The sequence below is a fragment of the Astyanax mexicanus genome, chromosome 1, assembly GCF_023375975.1.
Source record: "Astyanax mexicanus isolate ESR-SI-001 chromosome 1, AstMex3_surface, whole genome shotgun sequence".
NCBI lineage: Eukaryota > Metazoa > Chordata > Actinopteri > Characiformes > Acestrorhamphidae > Astyanax > Astyanax mexicanus.
Window position 1 is genome coordinate 56,654,742 of NC_064408.1, and position 25,626 is coordinate 56,680,367.

Sequence of the window (25,626 nt, forward strand, 5' to 3'; positions counted from 1 at the left end):
GTGTTCATAGGTTATTTTTTGGTAGGTCTGTTACTTGGCAGTTGAGGCAATGGACCATGAACATAGTGTTAGGCTGTGCTTCTGGATTCTTGTCGAGCCAGTATCAGATTGTGGTGGTTTTGCTATTATTGTTAGTTGAGTGAGTAGTAGATCCTGGCTGAGCCCTATGCATAACCCCAGCTGTTAGGTGCAGGATTTGTCAATTTCCTGTATTATATTACTTGATATCTAGTTAAGCTAGTGACTGCTGTGAAGAGAACAGTTGACAACAGAGGAAAGACCCTGTGACAGCATGGAAAGACAGCTGACAAGAGGGAATAGACCCTAACGGTGCTGCCATGGGCTGGCAATCCATGGTAGCAGCCACCATGGTTAACCATGTGTGTGCAACCAAGCAAGCTACATTGAAAAAGAAAAAAGCAATACCCCAGGAGTCAGCGAGAGCAGGGGTGGAAGATGACTCACAGGCGGATAACATGGTTACGGACTCTGGAACGGACATGACTACGAGAAGTGGGTTAAGCATAGAGGCAGGTGGGATGGTAAGTGGAAAGGAGTTGCTGACCTGTGTGTGTGGGTGGAGCAAGGTCACATCAGTGAGAGGGCTGAGGATACACCAAGGAAAGATGAGGTGCTTGAGTGAAGGAGTGCAGGGGCCCCGCATTGAACAATACTTTGAACAGAATTGTTTGAGTCAGTCGGCTGAAGTCCAGCGGCAGGTTACGTGCCACAGTCCGCAGGATATCAATACCTTTGATACTAGGGAGGCTAACTTAAGCACAGAAGGAGTGGAGGATGAAGGAGGTGTTGATAGGTCAAAGGCTAAGGGAAAGCAGATGGGTAGGGAGAAAGGAATCGGTCAAAGATCCAAAGTTAAATGGCCAGGCACAGGAGACAAGATGGCATGGAGGAGTATTAATGATGATTTGAAAGGTATGCTTGAGGGTTTGAAGGGAACAGCAGAGAGTAAATTGAACAGGCTAGGTAAAGTCATTTATGATTATGGAATGGCAAGATTTGGTGTTGTGCAGAGGAACGTAAAGTGTCAAGATGTAGTTAAATCAAGGCGGCAGGTAGAAATAGAAAAACTGGTTAAGGAATCAAGGTTACTCAGAAAGAAGTGGAAGAAGGGGAATGAGGCAGAAAGAGAGGGCATTGAGTTATTGCAGGAGGAGTTGAGAAGTAAGTTGGTAAAATTGCGGAGAGCAGAGGCTATGAGGAAAAGGAGGAAGAAGAAGGAGCGTGCTAGGATAGAGTTCTTTAGAGATCCATTTAGGTTTGTTAAGAGTCTGTTTAGTAAGGAGAAATCAGGAAATCTAAAGGTCGGAAAGAGGGAGTTGGAGGAGCACTTTAAGAGTGTTTACACAGAGAAGGAAAGGTCTAGCGACCTGGACCTACCAGCAGACATGCCGCCGTTAGGTGATATAGAGTGGAAAATGGATGTTAACCCCCCTAGGTGGAGTGAGGTTCAGGAGGTGGTGAAGGCTGCAAAGGCAGGTTCTGCCCCAGGGCCAAATGGGGTTCCATATAGATTATATAAAAGTGCACCAGATGTTTTGAAGTTTCTATGGAAACTAATGGCTATAGTTCCGTCCCATAAGCTTGTTGAATGTGGAGGGTAAGATCTTCTTTAGTGTGGTTGCACGTAGACTAGCAACGTACCTGAAAAGAAATAATTTAATTGATACGTCTGTACAAAAGGCAGGAATTGCAGGTTTTTCTGGTTGCATAGAGCATAATAGTATGATTTGGCATCAGATTCAAACAGCAAGAGCCGAGAAAAAGGATCTACATGTGGTGTTTTTAGATCTGGCTAATGCTTTTGGTTCGGTACCGCATGCATTGTTGTGGAAGGCATTCAATTTTTTTAGGGTTCCAGAAGAGATTTCAAGGTTAGTTAAAGCCTATTTTGAAGACATACAGTTTTGCTTTAGTGTAGGGGAGTGTGTCACATCTTGGCAACGACTAGAAATAGGTATAATGGCAGGTTGTACAATTTCACCGCTAGCGTTTACGATGGCAATGGAGGTGATTATTAGGGCTTCTAAGTGGGTCGTAGGCGGGGAGAGGCTGCATGATGGCACCCGGCTCCCACCAGTTAGGGCGTTTATGGACGATATGACAACATTAACGACCACGGTGCCATGTACCCGGCGACTGCTAGGGAAGTTAAATGATAATCTTAGGCTGGCTAGGATGAAAGTTAAACCAAGCAAGTCTAGGAGTGTATCAATCGTTAAAGGGAAATTGATACAAGAAAGGTTTATGATGGAGGGAGAAGTCATACCATCTATATTGGAAAAGTCAGTTAAGAGTTTAGGTAGGTGGTATACTGCAGCACTGAATGATAAAGAGCAGGTGGAAGGGTTGAGGACAGAAATGGTGGAGGCCATTAATAGAATTGATAAGTCTTTTCTGCCAGGTAAATTAAAATTGTGGTGTCTGCAGTTTGGTTTGTTGCCTCGTCTAAGGTGGCCACTTACAGTTTATGATATTCCGATTTCTGAGGTTGAGAGGTTAGAAAGGGTTATGAGCAAGGCTATAAGGACATGGTTGGGGGTGCCGCGTTGCCTTAGTAGTGTGGCGTGGTGTGGGAGAGGGATGCTGGAACTGCCGTTGACGAGCTTGGTTGAGGAGTTCAAATGTGCTAAGGTAGGACGTGAAATGCAGTTGTTAGGGTCAAAAGACGGGCTGGTTAAAGCAACAGCACCAGTGACTAGGTCTGGGAGAAAGTGGAATGCTCGAGAAGCTACTCAAGCCGCAAGGAGGGCACTGGAGCACAGGGATGTTGTGGGGCAGGTGCAAAATGGGAGGGCAGGATTAGGTTTAGGTGATTCTTGGAAAGCATTCGGCAAGGCCACATCACCTGAGAAAAGGCGTATGGTTACAGGGTTTATTCGTGAGCAGGAGGAGGAAGCAAGGAGGGCAAAAGCAGCAGGGCAGAGTAAACAGGGGCAGTGGATGAGATGGGAAAGTGTAGAGAAGCGGAGAATCACCTGGCGAGAGTTATGGGGATTGGATACAGGCCGTATAAAGTTTCTTTTGGGAGCTACATATGATGTTCTGCCAACGCCACAAAACCTTGCTCAGTGGGTGGGTGAGGATCCAAGTTGTAAGCTATGTGCAGGAAGTGGCACGCTGAAGCACATTTTGTCGGCATGTAAGGTGAGTCTATCCCAGGGGCGCTACACATGGAGGCATAATCAGGTACTTAGATCTCTTGCAGGTGCACTTGATAAGAAACGGTTAGAAGTTAATAACATGCCCGTGGTAGGTTGCAGTAGGGTAATCACGTTTGTGCGTGAGGGGCAGCATAGTGGAGAAACAGCACAGTGCTTGAAAACTGCTGGTAAGTGGGCCAATGCACGAGATTGGAAGTTATTAGTGGATGTAGGTAGTAAACTGCAGATCCCAGAGTGCATTCTGGTTACAACCTTGAGGCCGGATGTAGTGTTGTACTCTGAAAGTAAGCGGATAGTGTATTTTATAGAGCTGACTGTTCCGTTTGAAGACGAGGTAGATGGAGCTTATGAAAGGAAAAGGCTGAAGTATACAGACTTGGTGGCTGAGGTGAGAGAGCGTGGGTGGCAAGCGTATATTAGACCGGTAGAGGTAGGTACTAGAGGCTTTGTTGCGAAGTCTGCCACAAGACTGCTGTCTGAATTCGGAATTAGAGGTCGTGTGCTAAGGACTGTAGTGAAGGAGTTGTCAGATGTAGCTGAAAGATCTAGTCAGTGGTTGTGGTTCAGAAGGGCTGAGGCTGTGTGGGGAAGGGAGTGAGTTTGTGCTTCTACAGCAAGCTTGGAGGGGGGTGGGTCTGGGACGCCAGACTTCACTGTTGAGCCTTCTGGAGGTGTCGTGGGCCTAATTCAGCGAAACACTGACGAAGGAAGGTGCCTACCTGATGACCCCTGAGAAGAGCTTGCACTGAAGTTTGTGTTGGAGTTGTTAGATGTAGCTGAAAGATCTAGTCAGTGGTTGTGGTTCAGAAGGGCTGAGGCTGTGTGGGGAAGGGAGTGAGTTTGTGCTTCTACAGCAGGCTTGGAGGGGGGTGGGTCTGGGACGCCAGACTTCACTGTTGAGCCTTCTGGAGGTGTCGTGGGCCTAATTCAGCGAAACACTGACGAAGGAAGGTGCCTGCCTGATGACCCCTGAGAAGAGCTTGCACTGAAGTTTGTGTTAGAGTTTGGATGAAGGGGATTGGTGTGGTCCTGCTCTTGTAATAATTTGTCTCATGAGTTTTTGTAGACGTCTGAGTACTTGGCAGTTGAGGCACGGACCATGAACATAGTTCGCTATGCTTCTGGATTCTTGTCGAGCCAGTATCGGATGGTAGTGGTTGCTGTGTTCTGCTCACGCAACTTATAATGTGATTTATTGTGTGTGATTGTGCTTAGGTAAGTGTGTTGTTGCCATAGTTAAAGGAAGTGAGCTTAGATTAAGGAGGGATTCTGTGTGTTCATAGGTTATTTTTTGGTAGGTCTGTTACTTGGCAGTTGAGGCAATGGACCATGAACATAGTGTTAGGCTGTGCTTCTGGATTCTTGTCGAGCCAGTATCAGATTGTGGTGGTTTTGCTATTATTGTTAGTTGAGTGAGTAGTAGATCCTGGCTGAGCCCTATGCATAACCCCAGCTGTTAGGTGCAGGATTTGTCAATTTCCTGTATTATATTACTTTTGCAGAAATGACTGCATCAATTCGTCGTGGCATGGAGGCAATCAGCCTGTGGCACTGCTGAGGTGTTCTGGAGGAACAGGATGCTTCGATAGCGTCCTTAAGCTCATCCAGAGTGTTGGCTCTTGCGTCTCTCAACTTTCTCTTCACAATATCCCACAGATTCTCTATGGGGTTCAGGTCAGGAGAGTTGGCAGGCAGTAATGCCATGGTCAGTAAACCATTTACCAGTGGTTTTGGCACTGTGAGCAGGGGCCAGGTCGTGCGGAAAAATGAAATCTTCATCTCCATAAAGCTTTTCAGCAGATGGAAGCATGAAGTGCTCCAAAATCTCCTGATAGCTAGCTGCATTGACCCTGCCCTTGATAAAACACAGTGGACCAACACCAGCAGCTGACATGGCACCCCAGACCATCACTGACTGTGGGTACTTGACACTGGACTTCAGGCATTTTGGCATTTCCTTCTCCCCAGTCTTCCTCCAGACTCTGGCACCTTGATTTCTGAATGACATGCAGAAATTGAGCAACAGTCCAGTTCTGCTTCTCTGTAGCCCAGGTCAGGGGCTTCTGCCGCTGTTTCTGCTTCAAAAGTGGCTTGACCTGGAGAATGCAGCACCTGTAGCCCATTTCCTGCACACGCCTGTGCACGGTGGCTCTGAGTGTTTCTACTCCAGACTCAGTCCACTGCTTCCGCAGGTCCCCCAAGGTCTGGAATCGGCCCTTCTCCACAATCTTCCTCAGGGTCCGGTCACCTCTTCTCGTTGTGCAGCGCTTTCTGCCACACTTTTCCTTCCCACAGACTTCCCACTGAGGTGCCTTGATACAGCACTCTGGGAACAGCCTATTTGTTCAGAAATTTCTTTCTGTGTCTTACCCTCTTGCTTGAAGGTGTCAATGATGGCCTTCTGGACAGCAGTCAGGTCGGCAGTCTTACCCATGATTGCGGTTTTGAGTAATGAACCAGGCTGGGAGTTTTTAAAAGCCTCAGGAATCTTTTGCAGGTGTTTAAAGTTAATTAGTTGATTCAGATGATTAGGTTAAATAGCTCGTTTAGAGTACCCTTTTTAGAGTAGGAATTTTGGGTTTTCATGAGCTGTATGTCAAAATCATCAGTATTAAAACAATAAAAGACCTGAAATATTTCAGTTGGTGTGCAATGAATCTAAAATATATGAAATTTAAATTTTGATCATTTTATTATGGAAAAGAATGAACTTTATCACAATATGCAAATTTTTTGAGAAGGACCTGTATATGTTGTGAAAGGTTAAGTCAATTTTGCATTACGATTTGGAAAAAAATATTGTGCTCCATGTTTGATGAATTTCCTTAAATTTAAGAACAAAGGGTGTGCAAACTTCAGTCAGACACAGATTGAGCACACATCAAGATGCTTCTGCATTCAAATGACCAGTGTTATGTTTTTGCATTCTGCAAAACTCTTAAGGTAAATGTGGAGATTTCTTGAAACTCATTCACAGTTGTACAGTTGTATGGTGCTGGCCATTTATGATGGGACTACCCAAGATATGTTAATGGCATTGTAAACAGGGGCTTGTGATCTTAATGAACTATTTGTACTTGTGGTTTTGGAATAGGAATATTTTTTGCAGAGAAACATTTGAAATACTCTACATAATCACATTATCATAAACTGAATAGACCACTGATGTCCTATTTTGTTGTGCCCAAGATGTTTATGCCTCTATTTGACACCAAGTGATTAAGATACATTTTCAATGGCTAAAATTAAATGTGTTTTTCCAAATGTCATCTCTTTCAAACTCTGTGGTAAATAAATATGCTGAGAACCCTACACATTTTATTCTGTAAACATTTTCTCCTAAATAACTTGATCCTGAAGTGTAAAATAATTAAGGTGTAAAAATGTGAATATTGCTAAATGTAAGCTGTGCATTGAATCACTGTCTCTAGACTGCAGTGCTGTAGCACACTTGCATGTTTAATTTGTAAAGCAGATTTCTCTGTATAGAGTTTGTTTTTACCACGACCACCTTGACCATCAAGGACCATCTTAAATAAAACTACTCATCAGAAGCTGGTGTTTACTTGGATTTGGCAGCAGGAAATTAAGCCACAGAGCAGTTATTTATTGTCTTTGTTATGAAGTATAAGGACTATTACTTAAGATAAGGCATGTTAAGTTTCTCCCTTAAAATAGGTTTCAATGTGAAGTAAAACAGTTTATGTAAAATAATGAAGAGGAGGACATAAAATATGTGCTTCTGAACATATTTATTTACTTCAGAACCTTTTTTGAAAACCCATTCATTCCAGCCATTGAAAATCAGGTAAAACTCAGGATGTCCAACATGGCCATATAACGCACTACAGAATAACACAGCTTTGGTGGTCCATGGACAAACTTTGAGACAAGCTTCTTTCATTGTTGTTCCCTGTAATTATTTTTTTTAGCCACACTGATATCTTGGACAAGAAAACTAGAGATGTTAGCTGCCCATACATCAAACACGCACCCAAAACAAATTAAGAAAGAGTGTCTGTGACTGAAGTGTCTGAAAATAGATATATTTAAATAGAAACGAGAGGAAGAAATTTACAGAAACTGAATTTAAAACAAAAAGGGAGACAAGAGGACGTAGGACGAAACACAATGGAAACAGAACAAAACATAGGGATGCAGGAGTTTATCCTCACATATCCCAGCGAAGCTTCCTCTGGAGAAGGTGACACAGATTCATTGTGATGACAAGAGACAGAGAAAGACAAAAGAAAGAGAACACAACCCCATTAAAGCTCAAAGTCAATTCAGCCATGGCAGGAACTACAGCGGTGGGTGGATGGCCATGTCTAGGGGATTTTTCAATGGTGACTAATTTTATTTTATTTTATTTATTTTTTTTACTGTGATCATTTTTTTAACAGCAACAGTGGCTTACAAACGTATTAATAACCCTTGAACTTTTTCACATTTTGCCACTTTACAAACACAACCTTAAAAGAGACACAAAGTATCACATAATTGTGGAGAGAAAATTAAACATGGTTTTAAAAATTGTAATGTGCAAAAGTTTTCTCCTCCTTTACTCTGAAACCTGTAGTGCAATCAACTGTCTTCAGAGTCCAGTTGTGTGTAATTTAGGCTCAGTAGAAATACAGCTGTTCTGTAAAGGTCTCAATGGTCTAAACAAACCAGCTGATCACTTAAAATTTCAATAATAAACACGAGTTTGTGGTTGTAAGCTGACAAAATGGAAAAAATAAATAAATAAAAAATTCTAGGGGTATGAATACTTTCGCAAGCCATTGTATCTAAACACACAAAACAATCTAAACAAATTAAACTATGTTTGTCCAAAATGTCTGTATAATCTAAACCATTGAATCACCCCCTTCCCCATGTTAATTAAAGCAACTGAAACATCGAAAGTGCAAAAAGAGACAAAAGGATAAATACAGCATTTCACCTTATTTAGCAACTCAATATCTGGGTCCAGGTTTACCTGGTTTACTGTTGCATCTATGAACTAATTACTTAACCGAATCCAATTTGTCAGTGCAGACATAGTTCCTTTAGTCTCTTCTTGTATCTTTGGGGTTTTATGGAGAAAGGAGAAAAGAACAAGGCTGATGAGTACAGATGGAATTAGAAAGATTGGGGATTTGCAGCCATACCTCACTGTGATTTCACGCTGAGACGAGTTAGAGTGCATTCGGTCAAGGAGGAGTTTAGCAAGTTTTTCATTACAAATGCACATGGGGAGGAGAGAGATTAAAAAAGAAAGAAAATAAGAGACTCATGAAATGAAACATCAAATGAAAAAAAGCCATTCCAACACTCAGCCCCTCCTCCATGGTATGAACTAAAGCCATTCCCCCCTCCTGAGTGGCATATTATACATTAAAAGCAGTATTTTCATGAGTGTGGTTCTTTCTGTATTATATTTCGTGATTTTTTTTCAGCTTCTAATTAAAATTTTCTATCATTCTTTATGTGTGCATAAATGACAAAAACATTATATTACAGCTAATTTTAGAAGTGTCAATACAGAATCGTAATGGTGCCCTTAAGAGGAGTGCTTTTAGAGTTTGTTTTATTAAATAATGGTATGGGGCTAAGGATCACTCAGAATTGTTTAAAATATGATACATTTTTGTCTGAATATAAAATTGGCCTCGGACTGTAAAAAATTGCTTATTTTACATAGGGCTGCATTAAAAATGTTGCCATATGCTTTATATGATTGGCTAATTATTCTAAAACAGACAACAGGTACGAAAAAAACAGACACTTATTTCTGTTGGTCAGGTTCATACTCCCAAACTGATGTTCACAAATCCCATCATCGAATGCTAAATATCTACTAATTATATGTTTTATATATTATTCTCGCTGCAGTCTGTAGTTTTTGTCTTCATAGCATGAACCACTACAGAGTTGCAACATTCAGTTAAATTTGGCCGTGTGATACCCAAATGTTTTTGGAGGTTAAGAAGCACGATTAAAGTCAACTGAAAAAAAAAATGATTTCAACCCTTAAAAAACTGTATTTACCCTGTCATTTATACTATGGCCTGGCTTTCTTGTGCACACCCATGCAAACCCCTGCTAGCCAGGACAACAACATGCATAAAGGCTATGATTTTAATTTTAATCATTTCTGACTAAAGGCATGAAAACTTTTTTCTGACATACCTTTTCAAGTTGACTATGGACATGCTGGACGATCAAATCCAAAGCTACAAAGTTCTCTCCACCTTAAGAAGAACAGAAAAGCATTATACACAACAAATCACAACAAATCAATGCATTCAATACAACACAATACTAAACCTGGGTATTACACTAATACTTATCTTAAGCATTAAAACCCAACATCAGTAGGAAAAGTGTCACACTGCTAATGTTCCAAAGACAGCTGCAAACAACATTTTGCAACCCCACTGCAAATTAGAGTTAAGAGCAAATTTTAGGTACTGTTTGCAACAAACCAATAATAAAAAAGGACACAATACTATAACATTACAACACAACCTTTTTATCTTTTAACACTTTTCATAACTACTACAGATTACCACAGTCAGACTTCTTCAACCACCTGAATACAATCATTCATAAGAGCACAACATTGTAAATCAAGGGCTTCTTTGTTCGCATTAGGCATGCTTGAGACAAGGCAAAGCACTAGCTAGAGGTTTGTTGATTGTGATTTGTAAGGCTATTCCATGGGGTACCCTTATTGTCTTCAGATATCTCCGCTTCTCACTTTGGACATTGTGTTGAATGTACCAATATTCAAATTGTTAATGAAATTAAGTCTGACGACTGGCCAAAGGGCAGTTGACACCTCTTGCTTGAAGATGTCTACTGAGGTGAAGAATCTTTTTAAAGGGTGGATCCGGAATGTATCTTGTTCATATGAAATATAAAAGTGTTCATGTTTGGTATCATTTTAATGGTCTCAGTGTGAGAAGTACAATGGTCTCAGTGCAGAAATGTTCAAGATAATCTAAATGGAACATGATGATCAAAGACTGTGAAGAACAATGGTCGTGGTCAAAGGTATTCAAAGGTAAATAGTGCCAACTTCTAATTTCCATATGAATATGAAGTGAGTTGTTCTGGTTGGATATTTAAGGGAAGTACAAGGACATACTCTCTGAGTTTTGTCTGGTAGTATGAGACCTCCCATGCTCTGCATGTAGCCAACCTTTATCTGTAACCAGGAGACATATCTACTCTGTATGTAACCACTATTTCAAATATATCACACTATTCTATTTCAACGATACTATATTCTTAACTGCTATCTTTTGGTAGACTTGGTCTTGTGGATTGTTTAAGAATATTGTTTCATATGTCAATTTAGGTCACAATAAACCGTTAACTGTTAATCTGTAGTAAGTGTTTGTTGAATCTTCTTTTTAGTAGGCCTTAGGGCCTAATTGGTCTGTGTTCTGAGTTTCTAGACTTCCATAGTTATATAGTGAGTTTTCACTGGGCGCTATGTCACACACTTAACTACTGAGGGAAACAGATAAGATTGAGTGTTATGTTCTGTAATCGCTAGTATAGACTATGTTCTGGACCGCTGAACATCTCAACCCATGCGCTGGGCTGTTTTCACATGTTATGTAGTATTTTAAGTGTTGTGTACTTTTTATGCCTATATCTCCTATCACTAAACTAATTAACCAGACCTGGTTTTGCTTAGACATATTGTAATTCTTAGTAAGTGTGCTACTGATAATTGTTAACTATTTATTTTCACCTAGTTGGTATTTATAAAATGGAGTCAGATTGGTTTAAATTAGTGTCTCACCTAAGTCTCATCTAAAGTACCAGAGAGAATACGCATTAGGAGGACAAGGCATAGGCCTGTTGACTCCTCCCTACAGATATTTAACAGAATTTTGGAAATATTAGTAAACATACAAAAAGAAAGCAAAAGCAAATATATCACACACTGCCACCAGATCAAAAACTCTCGACTGACTTCAAAAGGCCTACAGCAAGAATATGTCTTTAGTTTGCACAGATTGGCGCATACTAACAGTTCAAGGTGCCCGTGCCTTAACACTTACACTGACCCCAAACACCAAAAAAGCCTGATTTAAAGCCCAGATCAGTTTTAGAAAAAAAAATGTAGCATGGAATGAACTAGAGGTTACAGTTAATGAGGAATAGAGATTAATGAGGAACGCTACCTGAAGCTAATATCTGGCTACAAATCACTTTGGTAGCAGGTCATACCACGAGGTGCTGCCGCGCTGCTGCTGTTGTGCTGAATCGACTCCCCGCGAGCCTGACATAAAAAGATGTAATTGTTACGTCCTAGACGTTTATTTTGGAATGTATTATTATTTTTTGTAGATTGAGCAAGGTACTAAGTAGCTTTTGTTATTTTTCTGTTGTAGTGCTACTGCCCTTGACTTTTGCTTCTGTTTAGTTTATGTTCTGTTTTGGTTAAGCTATGTATCTGATTATGCTTTAGTCACTGTAGGGGTGAGCTGCCATATTGTTTTGTTTTGTTCCTGTTTTTGAACAGGGAGGTAGGTAAGTTGTTTGTCTTTCCTTTGAAACTTTTGTTTTTGATGTACAGGTAAGTTAGCACTTATTGATTGGTTAGACACTTTTGTTTGTTATTTTGGCCTTGGCTCACCTTGAAGTTTTGAGACTTAGTTTATATTTGTTTATCACTTTGTTATTATTATTATTATTTCTTTTTGTGCTTTAACATTATTTGTATATATTTTTCTTGATCTGCCATGTATTTGTACTGGTTGACCCTCCTATTTTAAAACATAAAATACACTTTTCTACTTTTGCATCCAAAACTTGTTGGTCCATTTATTTATGTTGCAACCCTTAGACCCCTAGGCTATACTTTTATCTAGGGTCGTAACAGTAATTTTTGTCAATTTGTTTAAAATGCTTGTTATATTAGTTCTATTAACCTAGGGATGCAACGGTTCTCTGTATTTTATCGAACCACTCGGTTCGGCCTGTTCGGTTCGATACACCCGGATGGACCACGATTAGTGGTTGCAGTGAGTGCTCCTTCTTCTCCACACCACCATAAACTGGCTGTTTGAATGAGCGAAATTTGTTCAGAATTTTGGTAATGAACACTACAACACTGAAGGAGCGCAGCCTATTATTTAATAAAAATGTGTAAGAACAGCTAAACATAGCACTGCACATCAAACGCAGACAAGTGGAGAAGCTCGCCCACGCCCAGAGCTGCCTGATTAACCTAATTTTTTTTATGTATATATAGTTTTGAATGTTTCATTATAGTTTAATCTTATTTTGTTTTCACCTTTTCTCGTCTAATTCAGTACATTTTTATAAGTTTTTAGAGTGAGTTTGCTAGGTTTAATTAGTTTTAGAGAGATCAATCTGAGAAACACAAACTCAAAAACTCAATAAACTTTACAGATTTCCCCAATTTTCACCAAACTTATCACCTGAGTGAGTGCGAGAAAGAGAGAGAGAGAGATTTATCAGTTTATCCTCCACGTGGGATGTTCTGATGTATGAGCTACTCACAACAGGTACTGTATCTCCTGTTTCACTGCTTTTATCTCCCTCATGCTCATTTTCTAAGTCCATTCTGCAGCTTCCTCAGGGTTGTAATTTTGCGACTAGCGCAAGCGTTCTAAATAAGAACTAACGCCGTGGACCACGAGGTGCTGCCGCGCTGCTGCTGTTGTGCTGAATCGACTCCCCGCAGAATCTGACTCAACAGATTTGGCACAACACCGCCCACTATAAAACTGCAGGAGTGGAAACAAAGCTTATAAATAAATTAACAAACACAAAAACAAAGGGTATTCTTTCAGTAATTTCATTTCGTTTTAGAGCTTAGATTGTCTGCCCGAACCCGACCTGATCGGGTCGGTTCGGGACGAGATTTCCCACCACATTCCCCTGGGACGGGTCGTGCTCCAGAAAATAGTCTGAGATGTAGTCATCTGTTATTTTATTTTATTTTTAAATGAAGCTCTGGTGTGATAATCACAATGTTGCTAAGTAACCAATTATTATTGTTAACGAAAACCAACCAAATAACGAAAACTGAAAGTGAAAAAACTAATTTATTTATAAGCGCTGTTTTCACTCCCGCAGTTGTACAGCGGGGGGTGTTGTGCCGATTCTGTCCGCAAAGCGGGAGTCGGATTCAGCTGGGAGTCGGATTCGGCACATCAGTAGCAGCACGTCGCACCTCGCGGTCCGTGGTGTTAGTTGTAAGCGCTCGCGCTAGCCGCAAAATACGACAGAAAACACTGAGGGAGCTGCAGAATTATGAATGGGACTAGAATATGAGCACGAGGAGATAAAAAAAAAACAGAAGATACAGTATGTGAGAACCTTTACCTGTGAGTAGCTCATACACCACAACACGCAAATCTCTCTCTCTCTCGCACGTGAACTCTTCTGCGTTTGACTTGCAGCACTGTGTGTAGCTGTTCTTAAAAATAATTTTAATTAAATAATAGTTCTATGCTTCTATGTTACAGTGTTAATTAACATAATTCTGATCACGTTTCACTCATTTAAACAGCCCGAAAACAGCCAGTTTATAGGGCGGAGCGGGCCGGGCTCATAATGGCAGTTTATGGTTCGGGTTGGGTCGGGCTTGGGCATATTGTGCACGGGTTTGGGCTGGGTCGGGTCAGATTTTTTGGGCCCGATCTAAGCTCTATTTCGTTTCAGTTAGTTTTATAAACACAATACAGTTCCAGTTAGTTACCTTTTTTCTTTTAACTACCATTTTTATTAGTTTCGGTTAATGAAATATTTTGTTTGTTTTTGTTAATGATAATACTTGTTTATGTTGTGATTATCACGCGAGAACTTTATATAAAATTAAAATAGCATTAAAAACAGATGCCTATGTTACAGACTATTTCCTGGAGCCCAGAGGAATGTGGAGGGAAATCTCTGGTCGGGTCGGGTTCAGGCAGAGAATCTAAACTCTAATATTAATGTATCAAAACCGAACCGATACTGTGGCCCAAGAACCGCGATACGAACTGAACCGTGGCCACACTGTACCGTTGCATCCCTATATTAAGCCATTTTTTATTTTTCTTGTTCTTAGGTACATTTAAGTTGCAATATGGGTTATCGCATTAAGTCCAATCCTTAATACACAAATTTTGTTAAGATGTTTCAGAGTAGCTCAATTCACAGGGTCAAAGGCTTTCAAAAAATCAACAAATGCCATGAACCATGTGATGTTGTTAGTGGCTTTTTTCTTGTAGCTGTCTTATTGTGAAGATCATGTCCATGTCATGCTTGTTTCAGCTGCTAAGAGACTGGTTGTTTTTAACTGAGTTGATAAGTGTTAGCACTTCTCGAGATGGTGGATGATTGAGATGGTGTGATCAATTGAGTAACTCTTCCAGGATGGAGCAATCAGTTTGTAAGTGTTTGTTAAGGAGGGATTCAAAGTGTACTGCCCATTTGCCAAGATCTGTTTTTGGTCCCAAAAGTCCATCTGCTGTTTTTAAGGGTGTAAAAGAAAAGCTCTTGGGCCAAGTTTTTATATAGTTGTAAAGTTGTGCATGTCCCTTCCATGCACATATATTTGGATTTTTTGAGCCTTGTTCATCCATCTTGTATGTTGTTTAAGTGCATAAAGTTTTTTGTACCTCTGTGCCTCTTGTCACAGTTCTCGTCAAACTAAAGCTATGGAATTGACTGCAGCTTTTTGCAGTAATGAGATTATGGAAGTCCATGGAGTTATAAGAACAAAAAAGGCCTCAAACTCTGGTGTCTGTATTCTTACACAATGACGAAAAACAGTCCTTGCTAGGGCTGAATTTACCTTACCACTAACTAGCTTTGATTTTTAACTAAATAAGGCTGCTCAGGCACACAGGTCTTTTAACAAGTGCAATGCTAAATTCTGTTTAACCCTTACCTCTCGGGACCACAATATCTGCCACCTGGACCGTGGGTTCAATGTACTGTTCGAAGGCTGGTTTGACATATTTATTGTACTGCTTAATGACACCAGCAATATCCCGTCCTCGCTCTGAAATATCCCTCTTCAGCCGTCTGACCAGCCGAATGTCAGAGTCAGTGTCCACGAACACCTTCATATCCAGCAGCTAGGGGAAAAAAAGGTAGATGAGGACAGAAAACATGTTTATAATAATGATAACTAGAAAGGTAAACTTTAAGTTGGCTTCAAAACTTTGACCAAAAACCAGTGAGTGAACCAGTATCTAGTAAGATTAGAAACTGCTTGACTGTTTTAAAGGTGAAGCTGTAGTTCCTTAAATCCACTGCTACCTCAAAACTACTGCCACCTTATTAAAGTGGATTAAATACTGTTGTTGGAATCCAAAAACATCCTGATAAAGGGTGGAATGTCAGTACGTTTGGCTAATAGAGAAACTTTTGGCTTATCCAAAAGCTTCTACATACACACACAGTACTGGGAGAAAGCGTACCATGAGCATTTTTAGCTGGTACATGGGACAGAATGTTAAAAATTCACACAATTAAAACAATACTTTCTATACAGAGTACTTTGTGCAACCAAAAGAAACCACGCCCATCATGGGGAAAACTCTAAGCTCAGTTTGAAAAGAAATGAATAGGAAATTGTCTTTAAACAGCTTCAACACAAAATGTCTTGATACCCTTCTGTCTGAAGAAAGGAAAAGTATACTAAAACTAGAATGATTGGACTAGTTTATTGTTTTTTTCCCCCATTTTTTCCCCTAAATTGTGGAAACCACTACCACTACTTCACATAATCACCAGGCATTAACATTAGCTAATGTTGTGATTAAAATGTTCAAATCTATAGCTTATTATGCTGAATTATTTTAACACTACTGTTACCCATAGCCCTTTTTGTTCTGTATCACTCTGAATCGAATACTTAAAAATAGCTATACTATTACATATTTTTAGTACCATAATTACCATTATCCTCCCTGTTCTGTATCAGACTGAATTAATATTATATGTGAATAGCCTAAAACAAAAATAGAACCTTTAAGCCAATAGATCAATATGTGACAACAAACAACTCAAATTTGATTGAAAATTAGTTGGTACTAGATTTTAGAACTCACTACCTAAAGTATCAGCTCAATATGATTAAAGGGGTCTCATAGCCTATGTGCAGTTAGTTCACTGAAATGTGGATACTTCAGATACCCTCAATGTAATGAAAACATTGCACTATTTTTCCCTTCTGTCTCTCTCTATTCTTTTTTATTGCTGTTGTTTCGAATATTATACCTTTGCATAGATAAAGGGCTTTGGGTTCTACTTTATCTCTGTACTGTTGGAGCTTATATGATCTTCAGACATTATTATTCTGTATTGTTCAACTTCTTTCATCACAATGCTTAAAGTGCCGAACTATAACAAACTGTCACGCATCACACACATGGCCTCAAAGATCATAGGCCTCCCCACACATAACTTGACAACCCTAAATAATAAGGCCATCCTAAAAAGTTCTATAAAATAACACAATACCCGGACAACCCATTATACACTTTTTTCACGTCGCTTCCATCAGTTCGGAGATATAGAACATCAGAACATTAGCTTGCAAAAAAACACGCTTTGTAAAAAGTTTTGTACCCAAAGCCATTTCAGGGGAGTGGGAATGGATTATCCAATGCATAAACCACCACAGTAATTGTTGTTTAGTTTATTTCGCCATATCCTGAGATGCTTATGTGAGTTTTTTTATTTTTTATATATTTTTTACATTATTTGACTATGGGTAATCACACTATATTGTCACTGAATGTGAGAGGTTTAAATTCATCCTTTAAGCCACCAATGTGTTCGGATTAATTGCGGAGGAATAAGGTATATATATAGCACTTTTGCAGGAGACTCACCTTAGTCCAACAGACTTTCCCAAATTACAGAACAATACTTACAGAATACATACAGAAGGGAGAAAAATAGCTTTTGTAAGCATATATGCTCCAACATTGCTCTCACTGAATAATTATCTTCTAATTATCAGATCACATATTCATTCATTCATTCATTCGTTCATTCATTCATTCAATCTTCAGGTTTAAAATATGAAACAAACAAAATCCAGGTACTAGATACTGAAATGCACAGTGCCAGTAAGACTGTAAAACATTCTATATGTGATTATTAGCTGCAAAGGAACGAGATCAATAAAAAATCAAGTCCATCTTATCTGAGAGCTCCAGGATAAGATTAAGAGATGTGTAGGAAACATAAAATTTAGTTAAAAAATGTAATTAATAAATTTCTAAAGTCCTGTTTACACAGCTCCTACCATGCAGTTATCACAAGAGTCGTGATTCTTTAAGGGCAGCTTCACAGACAGAGTCAATGTGCAGCACTTATTTTTACTGCTCTGCTCCAGGCACAACTGTGTGCCAGCTGGCCCATACTGCAGCAAATGAAAGAAATGATAGTGGAAAAAAAATCTTGAAAAATTCCCAATTTTCTGTAATGACAGAAAGCATTCTTATGAGAGTACAAACGAAGGAATAACAGCATACCTTAGAAAATCGGCAATTAGTAATATACTATTTTTTTAATTATTAATAGATGTGTGGTAAAACATGTATTACAAAAACAGATAAAAACCCCAAATCAGAAAGGTTTGGCACAGTATAGAGAAAAAAAGTGTTTAAATTTTTATTGCATTGTAGACAGCAGCAACTAAACATATTTTACATAAGAATAAATTGTTAATTAACACATAAGAATTTTAGTGTTTGCAGTGAGGTAAAAAAAAGAGCTAAATAATAACGTCATTTCAAGCAGGGGATCACAAATATTATTCTGTAAAAAAAAATTGGAAGGAATTTGTTTTTTCTCCCTGTATCTGTGATCTCCGATCCCTCAGGTGGCACTAAAACAAGAACCATTATTCAACAATGACTAATAGGCACCACATAGGTAGGGCTGTGACGATAATTTTATTACCGCAATACCGCGGTTATGGGACGTCACCGCGGTGATGAGCTCATTACCGTCATTACCGCATTTTTTATGGCTGTCAAATCTGATTGACTGCGTTTTGAGCGGTAGTAAAATGCTCCATATAAGCACAACTGTGGTGAATTCAGTATTAATATGTCAAGTGTAAGTCCTACACTATAGGGCTGTGCAATATATCAAATATATTTTGATCGCGATAGATATTGGTGTCAAACGATCTCAAAATTCATAATATCGAATATAAATTTTTTTGTCATTTATCTGTGCTGCCGCTGCACTGGCGCGGCAGCGAATGGGTTAAGCAAAACGCGGTGCGTGGTACTCATTGAGGCCAGAACAGCTCTGGAGTCTCCTGCTCACTTCGTCTCCATTGAGGCTGCTGAAGAGAGTGAAGATTAGCAGCACTAATATTGGCTCGGAAATGGAAGCTACAGGGCAGGCTCAGTAAGTTGAGAAAAAAGGAAGAAAAAGACTCAGAACAGAAGAGAATCATCTGCAAGATTTGCCGGAAAGTGGTGTCTGCACCTCTCGCCAACACATCAAACTAATTCACCCACCTCAAGGTAAACCATAGAGCCATGTAAGGTGTTCCGTGGTCACATTTTGAGAAAGTAAAATATATTAATTCATTGTCTGGCTGCTGGCTGTTCTGCGTGAGCACCGCGGAGAACGCGCGGCATTGCGCCTCAGTCTTGGTAAAAATAGTAAGGTTGGTTGAAGTGTAGTTCAAACAGCAAAGCAATGATATAAAACTATAACCACCATCTTTACTGAAATGTTGTTATCTGACCAAGTCTGAGGTAAAATGCGCTGCGCCTAGTCTCTTTCACAGCACGCGGAACTGAGTTCAGAACCGCTACAAATATAACCATATAAAACTCAGTTCAGATAAATACACTTCAGATGAGTAAGGACACGTAAAGTGAAACAAAAATTGTCAAACATAAAGGACAGGTTTCTATTATTTTAAAATGGAACTAATGTCTTTTTTTGGTCGGTTGTCTCTTGCGAGCCGATTTCTTAACGTCACGACATTTTAATCAACATATTATATGACGCGGGTCCCATCAGGATATCTTGCGGCACAGACAGAACTGAATTGTTATTGGCGGGAACAGGAGTTTAATCAATCCAGAGTTTGTGGGAGCACATTAATAAATAGTTAAGAAAATTGTAATAATCACGCAGTGATTCTCATGCACGCAACAAAAAAACCCTAAGCACAAAAAAGGAGCGGAGAATGGACCGACACGCGCACACACACACCGATTTTTTTTTTTGTAATGTGGTAAGAAACGTGACCGCACTATTCAGCGCGGTTTTAATAATTTTTTTTTTTTTTTAAGCACTAAATGTAATTTATTAAATTTATTTAGGACCGCGGGGCAGGTGCGGCAAAACTGTGTATGTGGCGGGCTGATGCGGGATTAAAAGAAGGATTTTTTTTGCGGAACGGTAACGGGACAAAAAAGAAATGATGTCTGAATTAATTTCCTCCAATCGAATATAATTTAACATGGTTTAAGAATATAAAATAATTTATAAACAAACGAAATATTTAATATTGAGCTAATAGCCCAAGTGCAAAAATACAAAATCTGTAATACTCTGCACTGCACAATTCAAACGAAATAGCCGTAACGCAGCTGCGCTCCTGCCCTGCGATGCAGCCGAAGCCTGGTGTGAGGCAGCAGAAATTCTGGGGTGAAAACTACATAACTACACAACATAAGGAGACATAATGCACTCCAAATATTCAGAAGGGAAGTGAAATAAATGATACTGTACAGATATAATCTGTATCTAGTAGATATTTAATGAGAAATAAGAAGAGTGTGAATAATAAAAAAAAAAAACAGACGCCTATCACAGACTTCTTGAGCCTTGAGCCCGAACGGCCCGAGGAAAGGGGTGAGAAATATATTTTTTTCGGGGCCGGGGGTCAGTGGAAAATTTTGCTGTGGATTAATTCGTCTTTTTTTTTTAAACGAATATTAGAATATTCGCTACCAATTACTGCCGAATATCCTGAGCTCAAAACCGCTATTCGGGCCAGCCCTAAAATAGATCTATGGATGGAGAAGGGGGAGGCGGACAAGCTCCTCCTTCAAAAAGTCTGCTCGGAAAAAGACAGGTTAGCTGTACAATGACGAATTATACAGGCAGCATATGTTCACTTGTTATGCTGTATTTATGGTTTATGTAGAGGTTGTATGTAGGCTGTATGGTTCGAAGAATAAAGATTTGTTACCAATAAATTTGTGTTTTTTTTTTTTTTGGGGGGGGGGGGGGTGGTTTGGGGTCTCGCGGTTAACCGCAATATCGAGGTGATGCGTTAGTTTTTTACCGCGGTTATAAAAAATCAATACCGCCCCAGCCCTACACATAGGCAAGGCAAACCTTGTGAAGCACTACAGTACTAATGTAACAGAACATACAGACATACAGAGCATTATCAGCACAAAGTCCAAAATCTAGGGTCTGTCATGGTTTGAGGGTGTGTCTGTACACTTCTATGATGCAGCTATTAATGCAACAAAAATTCATTGATGTCTAAGAAAAGAATATGCTGCTTTTAAGATTTTTCAGGGCATTTTTGATCAAAATAACATGTTACACACAAAGAGTTATAATACTTCATCATCCCAACTTCCAACTTCATATTAACAAATAAAAACAAAGTTGACCAAAAATATCTTGAGTTCATACTGAATAAAATAAAATGAACATTAAAGTAAATGTAAGAAGTACTGTTTTTTATCCTTTTTACTATATGGTTACAACTGTTACTTATTTGAAACTGTTAATAGGTAAATAGGCAGGTAAGTAAGAAATTCAGTAGGTTAGCAGACATAGATGCAACCTTCTCATTGCTTAATACAAATACATAAACATTTACGAGCCAATTGCTGAAATGACTGCACTATGTAAGCAGGATATTTATACCTTGCTGTACTCTAACAAGACTGTCAATTTTTTGGTTACAGGTTATGAACCTTACCTTCAAAAGTTCCTTATTTGCAAAAGCCAAGATCCCTTCAAATATTACTACATTGGCCCCATAGACAGTTTTCTGCAAAGAAGAACACACATACACATTTAAAAAAGGGATAAAGAAAATGTATTAACTTGAGCAATCACTAAACATGAGATACATTCTAGTGAGTCCCTAAACCTTGTCCCCAAGCAGAACATAAGGCTGTACAATTCAGACATTCAGGACTTCAAACCAAATAATCTTCCTCATTGTGGTCATACAGTGTTGCTTGTTAAGTTTGTAAACTCTTTAGCACTTTCTATATTTCTATATGAATATGACTTAAAACATGTTGGTCTGACAAGACCAAGATAAACTTGAATGGTTCAGATGGTGTCCGGCATGTGTGGTGGCATCCTGATGAAAAGTACAAAGACAACTGTCTCTTGCCTACAGTCAGGTATGGGGCTGCACAAGTGCTGCTGGCACATGTACTTTGACATTGTGAAGCAGAGCACGATCCTCTCCCTTGACATCTTCAATATGACAACGGTCTTTCTGAGGATGCTGAAAATAAAGGCTCTGGACTAGCCAAGCATGTCTAAAGACCTAAATCTAATTGAGCATCTATGAGGCATCCTTAAGCAGAAGATATAATAATAATAATAATAATAATAATAATAAAAATAGATTTTATTTGTAACACACTTTCCATTTAAAACTAATTTAAAAGTGCTACATTGCAGACACATCACTAGAAAAAACAGTCAAGTACTATAAAACATTTTTTTTGCTTCATAAGAAAACATACATTCTGCTAAAGAGATTTCCATAAACAAGGAGCCACAGATAAGAAGGCCCAGTCCCCCATGCTGTTAATTTAAGTTAGAGGGGTAGGAAGCAATTTGTGTTTGCAGAACGAAGGGAGTGTGATAAAGTCAGTGAGATGAGGAGTTCTTTCAGATAGGCGAGAGCATTGTTGTAGATGCACTGGTGACTGGGGAGGGAAACCTTGTATTCAATCGTGGCAGAGATGGGGAGTCAGTGAAGAGAACAGAGACTAGATGTAATGTGTTTATACTTTTTCACTCTCATCAGGATCCTAGCAGCACTGTTCTGAATTTACTGTAGCCTCTGAAGACTCGACAGGAATCCTGATGAGAAGTATGTTGCAGTAGTCGAGTCTAGAGAAAATAAATGTGTGGACCAGTTTTTTAGCATTAGATATAGTCACAGTATGGCAATGTTTCTGATGAGGTGAAAGTAGGTCTTGCAAAGGTTTTAATACGGGTCTTAAGGGTGAGGTAAGGTTTGAACCTCCCGCCTAGGTTGGTGTCTGATTAGAAGAGTGGAATGTTGTGGCCAGAGAATGTAATGCAGGTCACTGAGGTAGACAGAGTCTGTTGTGGGGTGCCAATCATGATTGTCTCCATCCACACCTGTTTATCTTCTAGACAGGTGACAAGTCATTAAATAGTTGATAATAATGACGATGAAGAGGCTGCAGAGGAGTATGCATCAGTTTTAAGACAGTTGTGCAGGATCAGCGTAGCAGTGGAAATGAATTCCATGGAGACTAATGACGTTGCCAAGGGGAAGCATGTATATAGTAAAGAGGACTGGGCCACGGACAGAACCCTGGGGACTCCACAGGTTACTGTGTCTAAGATCTCGTCTTTCCAAATCTTAAATACTCTGTCCTATCAGTCAGACAATACTGTAACCAATTAAGGACAGAGAGGTGTGATAAAGCCCGTTGAGAAGAATGCCATGGTTAACAGTAACAGATAAATCCTGGAAGATGAGGAGGAAAGGTGAGTCAGCGTCGGCTGCCATTAGGAGGTCATTTGTGATCTTAACCAGAGCTGTTTCTATGCTGTGAGCAGAGCAGAAATTTCAAAATGGTTATTGTGTTTAAGATGGTCCTGAAAATGGTTGGCAACTACTTTTTAGTACTTGAGATGGGCCTGTGATTTGCAAAGTTGTCAGGATCATAGTTGTGCTGTTGCATTAAAACCAATATTAAAATATTTGCTGAAATATGGGGGGGTGTTCTCACTTCTAGGAGATAATAAATTCTTGGATAACATACTGGTCATTAAACAGTTATTGTGACAGGCCTAACAACATAAATCAAATAATCCATGTATTAGAGCCATAAATAAAATTTCATATATAGTTTTATTTGTTTTTGAGTATTTTTGTAATATTTGTGTTATTTCATGTAGGTAATCGTAATGTTAGTGTAACTGAACAGTAAATTTAATAAAGGACTCTTATTTTGATAGTGAGCAAAAAGATGCTCTTGAGCTGGTAGAGCACTAGCTGAGTGAGTAAAGGATTAGAGAGCACGGATTCACACAGTTTTTTGACCACGCTTACTGTGTTTGGAATTATTGGAAGGAAACTGTAAAAAAGAAGATTTTGGATTTACATTTTTCTTATATAAAGACTCTTTTTTGTTAAAATCTTAAGCTCCAAGCCTATTTTGACCAATTTCCGCCTGAAATTACATACTCACATTTGAAGGCTTATCATTCCAATATTAAATAATTCAGAGTCAATTCTATGAATTAATATTACTTAGAAGCCTTTACACAATTCATTTAAGACGCTTTAATTATTCAATTGAACATGTAATGGCCAAAATATGGTAAAAACCAAGAACATTTTTAGGCCCTTTTCAGATTTTCTATTTTTTTTTTTTCAGACATATAAAATGAACTTTTTATATGGATGAAGTGTTTGGCAGCTCTACATTTTGCTATAATGTGTTTACAATCATCATATAAAATCATAAACTGCTGCCTCTTACTGGTTAGATATTATTGTGATCTGAAGCAGTAATGTTATTTTCTTTCTTCAAAGGACTGGAAACTTATAATAATAAAAACTACCACTTTAATAACTCATTTTGCAGTAATAAGGCTTTTTGTGTGGTCTACTCCTATACAAACAGAAAACCGCAGTGTCTCTTTAACAGAGCGCTTTCTGCAGAGTGGGAAGTCTCTGAGAGACAGTATCTGTGGCCACGCAGCCCCCACCCCCCCTTCCAGCTGGCTGAACTCGACACTTGATTGGCTGACAGACCTCATTTGCATATCGTCACATCCAGTAGAGTCTGCTGTGTAAGCAGAGACCGGACACTCGGCGGAATGTCGAATAAAACGCTTTTAATAAGGAGTTAAAATTTATATTAATTTATTTCTGCCTGAAATGATTTCAAGCACTGGTTGTATATAAAGGGGGATTATAGGGGACTGGATTGATGGATTCTCGTTTTGAAGGTAAGATCGTGGGGGACGCGCTGGTGGGGGTTGGGGGGGTGTGTGGTGTGTCCTGAGGTAACCCCAGGACCAAACCCGAGCAGGTTTTAAACACGCGCTCCGATGAGCTCTTTCAGCTCTAATTCAGGAATCCTACAGTAAAACGGAGTGCATTTCTGGAATCCGGAGAGTCAGACGGTTCGGATGGTGTATAACATGATCAAATATGGACGTACGATAAACGCAAATATGAAAGTTATGAATTATAACTTTGAGAAGCAAGGCATATTTCGCCCTAAATGTTTCTTTTCTGAAAGGAGATACTGCTAAATAGGCTGGATAACTGAAAAGCAGAGATTCTAAGCTTTAAAATGGTATATTGGGTGTCTATATTGAACCTATAAGTATAACTATTCATAAACACAGCCAGATATTATATTTAATAAATTTCTTATTTAATAAAGGGCGTGTTAAGAGGTTAAACTCACAGTTTCACGCGTCCATTACTTTTGCTCTTAAATCCTGAATAACACAGATACTGGATCTGCTGCCATAACACCATGTATTTCTCAAGTTGTCATCAACTGCCAAGCTATAAAGGACTATTTTTATTTTTAAGTTATTACTATCATTTATTAACAAAAACCTGTGCACACAAACACATCTTTAAAGAACACTGAACACTGTCCAGATGTTATTATCCTTGTATTACTCTACCTTTTGATTGTAGACTGTAAATTTTACCCTGGGAAAAAATGCAAATATACAGACACACACACACTATGAACTTACCCACTCTTTGCGACGGGAGTGTGAAGTGAAGTCATACACAGGTACTTTGATGCTTTTACCCTTCTTCAGTTTCCTCAGTATAGTTACCAGCAGCTCAAAGTCAAACGCATCTGGGTGATCAAAGTTGTATTCATTTTTGGATGCCAGTTCCTGTTCCTCTTTGGACAACACCTGTGGGGACATCTATTATTTAAGTAACTTGATTAAATATGTTCTTCATGTACTTCAGGTATATGTTGTACTGCATGTAGATATGTGCAACTAAACTGAAATATGTACAAATACATATCCTTAACTTTATTCATTTTTATTTTCTGTTAATAGTTTTTATTTACACCAAGCTGCCTAATAATTAAACCTCATTTTGATAAAATCTTCCCATCAAGACATGAACTCTACAAGACAATGTTAGCAGCATATCTTTAAATGTACTGTAACCTGCAAACTGGGT

The 25,626-nt window shown here is 39.1% G+C and overlaps 1 protein-coding gene across 2 annotated transcripts in view; it reads right to left on the reverse strand.

Annotated features, from left to right (window-relative positions):
- The window catches only part of si:ch211-243j20.2 (uridine-cytidine kinase-like 1), a 153,765-nt gene that overhangs the window by 89,922 nt on the left and 38,217 nt on the right, over positions 1-25,626 (reverse strand). The window contains exons 4-8 of one of the 2 annotated variants that reach the window (XM_049480407.1): positions 25,176-25,346; positions 21,142-21,213; positions 15,094-15,283; positions 9,357-9,418; positions 7,358-7,377 (exon numbers count right to left, since the gene is read on the reverse strand). In XM_049480407.1, coding sequence (XP_049336364.1) covers positions 7,358-7,377; positions 9,357-9,418; positions 15,094-15,283; positions 21,142-21,213; positions 25,176-25,346 — 515 coding nt within the window. Of the gene's footprint in view, positions 1-7,357; positions 7,378-8,335; positions 8,353-9,356; positions 9,419-15,093; positions 15,284-21,141; positions 21,214-25,175; positions 25,347-25,626 lie in introns of both variants that reach the window. The other variant, XM_049480410.1, reaches the window with a different exon arrangement.